The following is a 6,085-nucleotide window of genomic DNA, read 5'->3' as shown; positions in this document are numbered from 1 at the left end:
AATCTGTAGGATTCCATACGGAGGCGGTACTCACCACGCACGGATGCCCTGCGCTTGCCCACATTTTTGCACGTAGACAGCACGCAGAAGCACGTACGGCGGGTTGTGACCGGGGCTTACAAGTACGCAATGTGAAGAACTTGAGAGGCATACCGTGCCAATATCCTGACATTTACGGTGGCAGGTTCATTGAGGTAAGACATTTATCCTGCATAAATTTCAACTGAACATATTAATAATTCTTGAGTGGTTGTTTGGGCAAATGAACAACTGCATGTTTCCCATGGACACGATATAAGTAGCGGCACTCCTAGCAAGTCCTCACATACATCTCTGCGCCGGACTCAACTCAACAGACGTTAAAGATGTGGAACTTTCTTCTCGTGTTCGTGGCTGTGGCCGTCTGGCCGGCGTCAACACAAGGTGGGTGTGGCATGAGTGTGGATTGTTTTCTTGATAATGGTTGATGACCAAAAGTGAGGTAAGGTGGTTTTTTGAGGGCGAAGTGTAATATAGGTAGGGTTGTTGACGTAAAATGTAATGGTTGAGGGTTCGAACTCCCAGCAAACCCCAGTGTTGTGCCTGGGGGAAAGGCATCTGTTTTCTCACTCAACTCCGGCTAGGTTCGGTTAATGCCCCTGTCACATTGTCGACGAGCTTCGGCCGTATTTGTCAATCGCCGACAGATCGGCCGATTTTGAGATTGACCGACGATCGCGCGTATTTTTGGCTTGAAAATCGTCGCTGTCACATTGTGCGAGGCTCGGGCGATCGCTTGGGAATGCATCTATGATAATGAAGTCCCTATGACATGGCAAGCAGATGACGCAATGCCAGTGTATCCACCTAAAAATGAATAGTTTTAATTTTTATGTTTGACCTGTCGTAATATTTTTTTAGCAAAGTAATGGAGCGGACTGGCAGAATAAAATAGAAATATAAACAGGAATTCTGTGAAAGAACCACAAGAGCCACAAATTTACACTACCGTCTGGTTGATAAAAAGATCACCTTTTTAACCAGACAGGAGTCGGCCGAAGCTAGCTCGACAAACGGGCGTACGTCGCTCGAGTTACGGTCGACGATCTATCGATGCTCGCACGAACTCTAGACCATTCAACCAAAATGTACAACAACATAATGATTATCATTATATCAAAATCATTTTTATTCACGTGTACGTGTACCTGAACAAAGCTAATAAGATATATTATTCTAAAACTTTACCTCTATACTTCTGTCTAAAATAGCATGAATCTTCCGGTAAACAAGTTTATTAGCCATTCAATGTCAACAAAGTAGACAGAGGTAAAAAGAGCCATGCAATATAAGCTTCAACTAGTAAGAAATACCACATGACGTTCTTGCGGGCACCCTAAGAAACAAGTCAACCTCATTCCAGAATGAACAAGTGTAAAATACAGTTTATAACACAATCTTCTAAAATATAACACCTCCTAAAGGAACAAGAGTATAGGATTTCATGTGCTTTCAATCAAATTAGCTCAAAATCTAGGCATTTGGCCTTATATAGTTAAAACCTCATCATCTTTTGAAAGTGTTTTTGTATATAACGCCATGTTGATTTGATTGTATGGATGACATCCTCCGGGAGCCCCAAAACTGATGCGCGCGTGCGAATAAAAAAAAGTTTTGCAAATAAAAAAAAAAGGGGTTTTCATTATGAAATCTACGTGGCCATGAGGGTTGAACAAATGGCACAGAATATGGTTTGGCGAATAATCTAATCTTCAAGTTCATTTCCTTACAATTTCGTCTTTTTTCGTTTGATTTTGGCATTCTACGACATTGGCATAGTTTTTCCTTATTTTTTTGTAACTTATGGTATGTTTTTGCTCATTTTGCAACTGTTTTGTACGATTTACAGTATGGTTGAAAACTTTTTTTGGGGGGGAGGGAAATGGCCGAAAATTCATGCGCGCGCGGATGTCATCCATATAATCAAATCAACATGGCCTAAGTATAAAAAGGAAGATTTTATCTACTAGTATTTTTATCCTTTCTCGTAAACATAACGTTAACAATCATTGGAGACATTGCTCCTGCAAACTTTACACAGTATACTGTCAATGCAATCTTAAATAAATGTCACAGGTGCTAAATAAATAATAACTTCACAGGAGCTCGACCTAGGCTCATAGAACCTTCATCCGACACTGGCACGAAGCTCGCTCGAAGCACGCACGATTTCAACAAGACTGGCAATGAAAACATACATTGCCATGGCGACGGTGGTTGCTGTTAGGGTTATTGTTTGCATGGCACTGCCATGACACTGCCATGATGGTACCTGTTAAGTCTAGAAAGATACAGTGCACTCCTCCCCTGAGTGTATAGTGAACGAGCCCCGGGGTCACAGAAAGCAGGGCCATAGGGCAGACAGATCTTCCCAAGGGTTTATAGGAATGTGGGCATAGATGTGGGTCAGAGAAATGCCTGTGGACATTCCGCATGCCTGTGGACAAAATGCTAACCATTCACTGGGTACGGCATGTGGGGAATGTGGCTAGAATGTGGGACATACACTTGACATACAATTCCTACCTAATGAAATTCCAGGAAACCCTTGGGACATTGTGGAAATTGTACAGATTGACAAGACTCCCATGATGTTCATGAAGTCGGTACAGATTCACAAGACTAAAAATTCTTGTGAATCTGTACCGACAGTCTTCTGAGCTCTGCTGCATTTAAACAGGTACTATTATTATGATATCTTTCTCTTCTATTATAATAATTGAGACGTTTATTGCAAATTCATGCCCAGAGGCTAATTGTCAGTTACAAACATAAAAGGACATTGAAGAACAGTATATAAAATAACTAAAATCTACATGATGAAAGGTAGTTGTCTAAAATTGTAGCTATGTCTGAAACTATGTCTGAAGGGTTTGACTTCCCTTTTGAAAACTGTAGAAGCTTCGAAGACATCATCAGTGCATATCTGTAAGTCTCCTCAGCATTTCCCCAACATGTTCAGATTCACAATGTGATCGACTTTACTCACAGAAGTAATTCTAAAATGTCTTTAGAGGTCGTAGTTTATTCACCTGGAAGGCATGTGGGAAAGGAATGTGAGCAAAAATGTAGGACTTCCACTTGGAAGGCTTGAAGACTTCCACTTGGAAGGAATGTTGTAAGGCATGTGCGAATGCATGGAAGCAAGAATGTAAAACTTCCACTTGGAAGGCATGTGGGAATGGCAAGAATGTAAAACATCCACTTGGAAGACATGTGGGAATGAGGGCCAGAAAGTAGGACATCCATAAGACTTCAGTGCATGTGCAGACAGGCATTGACGACATGCCACAAATCCCTAGGGTTTACAGCGCATGTTAAGAATGCAGGCATAGCAACCATACCACTATATGTCCCACCGGTTTTCAGCGCATGACGAAGGGCAGGCATTGTACAAATTCCACGTTGTTCCAAATCGAACAGCTCCCGAATGAAACGTCGTTGTTCTCATCAGGAGAAACCACACCACCACTAAGCGCTTAAATCGTAAATGGCAACAACACATCTGAGTAACCTACAATTTAAAGACGACCACCCGCGTTTCACGGACTGGACTTTTACGGCATACTTAGGACTGCATGCACAAAAAAACTCTAAAATACATGTGTACTTCTACCTTGTCCTGTAACAAAATTGATATAGTCAATATATTTGGTTATGCCAACCAACGTCAACAACCTATCAATGTCAACCTCTGATGTGTTCAACATATATGTAAGTGCATTTATGTTCGTGAGGAGTTAACTTCGCGATATACCTATCCTATCCTAGCTAACTGATCTCCGTGTCAACAGTTTGAATTTGTAATGAAATAGAAATTTATATGAACAATCCTTTCCATTCATGAAGAGTTGTTATATTTAGAACTTCTTGTAAAACGGTAGCACAAAACATCTAATATGTGTAATAGTCTGTACACAACGCAAGCTTCAAATGCGCTAGTTTGCTAGAAACGGGTCACATGATAATATTGTACTCGCCGATTTTTTTGAACTCATAAATATCAACTTGAATGTATCCCAACCATGCGACTCAATAGAAGCTTGGTGGAAAGACAGCGTGGGTCATTTTCCAAATTCCAGTAGAGTAGTATTTACACAAAAAACGCGCATGGTCTCTATAAATTATATTAACATTTAAGATACATTTATTAAAGTCTATGTCTTGTGCTGACTTACGTAGAATTCATCATAGGATTCATCATTGAACATGGCAAACTTACCATCCAGGACACGCGTTAATAGATCGGTCCGGTTACAGTCGTAGAATTAAAACAGTCAATTACACTCTACGGAAAATGGGCATGCCGGGCCCTCCTTAAAATGCTATTGTCTATTGTCATAACAGATCCTAAAACAACACACACTTTGACTAGTGTTGGCAACTTCTTTGACTAGTGTTGGCAACTTAAAAAAACTCCAAATCACGACCTTGACAACTAGACATAGATAATGTATATGGCAAACTTACCTATCCAACGGACACTCAACACAAGCGGCTACCTGGTACTACAACAGCACATCTGATCACTATCGACTGTACTCACAGAAGTAATTCTAAAATGTCTTAGGAGTTTGTAGTTCATTCACATGGAAGGCATGTGGGACAGGAATGTGAGCAAGAATGTAGGACTTCCACTTGGAATGCTAAGACATCCACTTGGAAGGCATGTGGGAAGAAATGTGGGAAGAATGTAAAACTTCCACTTGAAAGGCATGTGGGTATGTGGGCAAGAATGTAGGACTACGTAGGAATGTGTCCATAAAAGTGTGCCATCAACATGCCTGTAGACATGCCATGCCTGTGGAAAAAAATGCCTGTGCAATTCCTAGAATTCTTGCAAACTACACACAATACTGTGCCATTAGGCTCCCCCCTGAGGCGTCGCCAAAAACTTTGCGTAAGTCGGGCGAGGTACGGAAGAGGGTCGCCCGAATATTTCGCGAAGCTCGCGCGAGGGTCGACCGTATTCAGCGACCGTCGCCCGATTTTCAAAGACGAAATACGGCCGAGACTCGTGGGGTGTACGTCCGAATATCGGTCGACACTCGGCCGCACAGGGACGAGCTACGGGCGAGCTACGCGCGAGCTGGAAACGAGCTCTGCGACCTCAAAAATCGCCGGCGACTAGTCGCTGATGTTAAGAACACGTTTTGCGTGCCAGCGAGCTTCGGCCGACTCCAAAAAATCGCCGGCGATCCCGAAAATTGGCGCGATGCTCGAGGGAACATCGGGCGTACTACGGCCGTAAATGTCGTTTAGAGCTCGCCAACTAGTCGGCTGATCGATTTACGCGCAATGTGACGGGGGTATTAGGGACGTCCTCTCTAAAAGAGATTGAGTACCCACCAGGCTGTACATGTTAAAGTATGTTGTTCTTCTTTGTTATCATCATGTATCTAGGCAATCATTTACCCATTACTTGATATTCCCCACCTTCATCGAGTTCATTTTGAACATGCATTAGGTGTGTGTGTTTGTGTATGCATATTTGTGTGTGTGTGTGTGTGTGTGTGTGTATCGTTTCACTTATCGTAACTTTTTTTTCCAGCCGGAACATACTTGGCTACGTATTTAGGCTACGACTACTTCAAAGTGCCCGTCTTTGGGCAGATGTCAAGCGCAAACGTCAAGGCAGCCTGTGACGCCGCTGGTTACGTCACACCGTGTCCCGGGGACGGGAACTGCTATCATTCGTCAGACGACTGTGTCCAGACCGGGCTTACTGAATGTGCTCGCTTTCCAATGTACGAAGTATCCCAAGTTCTGTGCGGTAGCTATCCCCATCATCAGTGTGCTGCGTTTGACGGAGTGTACTGCTTCATGGCCACCGACTGGGCTTCTGGCTCTGCCTGTGGTGTGGAGAGTGGCAGCTGGTGCACGATCGGTAATAACTACTATAACCGCTTCGCCTTCTGCGCCCGAGGTGAGTACTTCACTACGTATACATAATGATCAGGAGGATAAAAAGCCATATATACAAAGTATGAATATGTTAGCATATTGGGATTTTTCTTGTACACAACCAGGCATTCTTCTCACCTTG

At 42.8% G+C, this 6,085-nt stretch overlaps 1 protein-coding gene across 1 annotated transcript in view; it reads left to right on the top strand.

The window, feature by feature from the left end:
* Positions 1-365: 365 nt before the first annotated feature.
* LOC109481697 (protein crumbs homolog 1-like) overlaps positions 366-6,085 on the top strand; it is a 9,928-nt gene continuing 4,208 nt past the window's right edge. The window contains exon 1 of the mRNA XM_019784283.1: positions 366-423. Within this exon, the coding sequence (XP_019639842.1) occupies positions 366-423 (58 nt within the window). The remainder of the gene's footprint in view (positions 424-6,085) is intronic.

Source organism: Branchiostoma belcheri, unplaced genomic scaffold, assembly GCF_001625305.1.
Source record: "Branchiostoma belcheri isolate BF01 breed outbred unplaced genomic scaffold, Haploidv18h27 scaffold57, whole genome shotgun sequence".
Taxonomy (NCBI): domain Eukaryota; kingdom Metazoa; phylum Chordata; class Leptocardii; order Amphioxiformes; family Branchiostomatidae; genus Branchiostoma; species Branchiostoma belcheri.
This window is presented reverse-complemented; position numbering and strand designations above follow the sequence as displayed.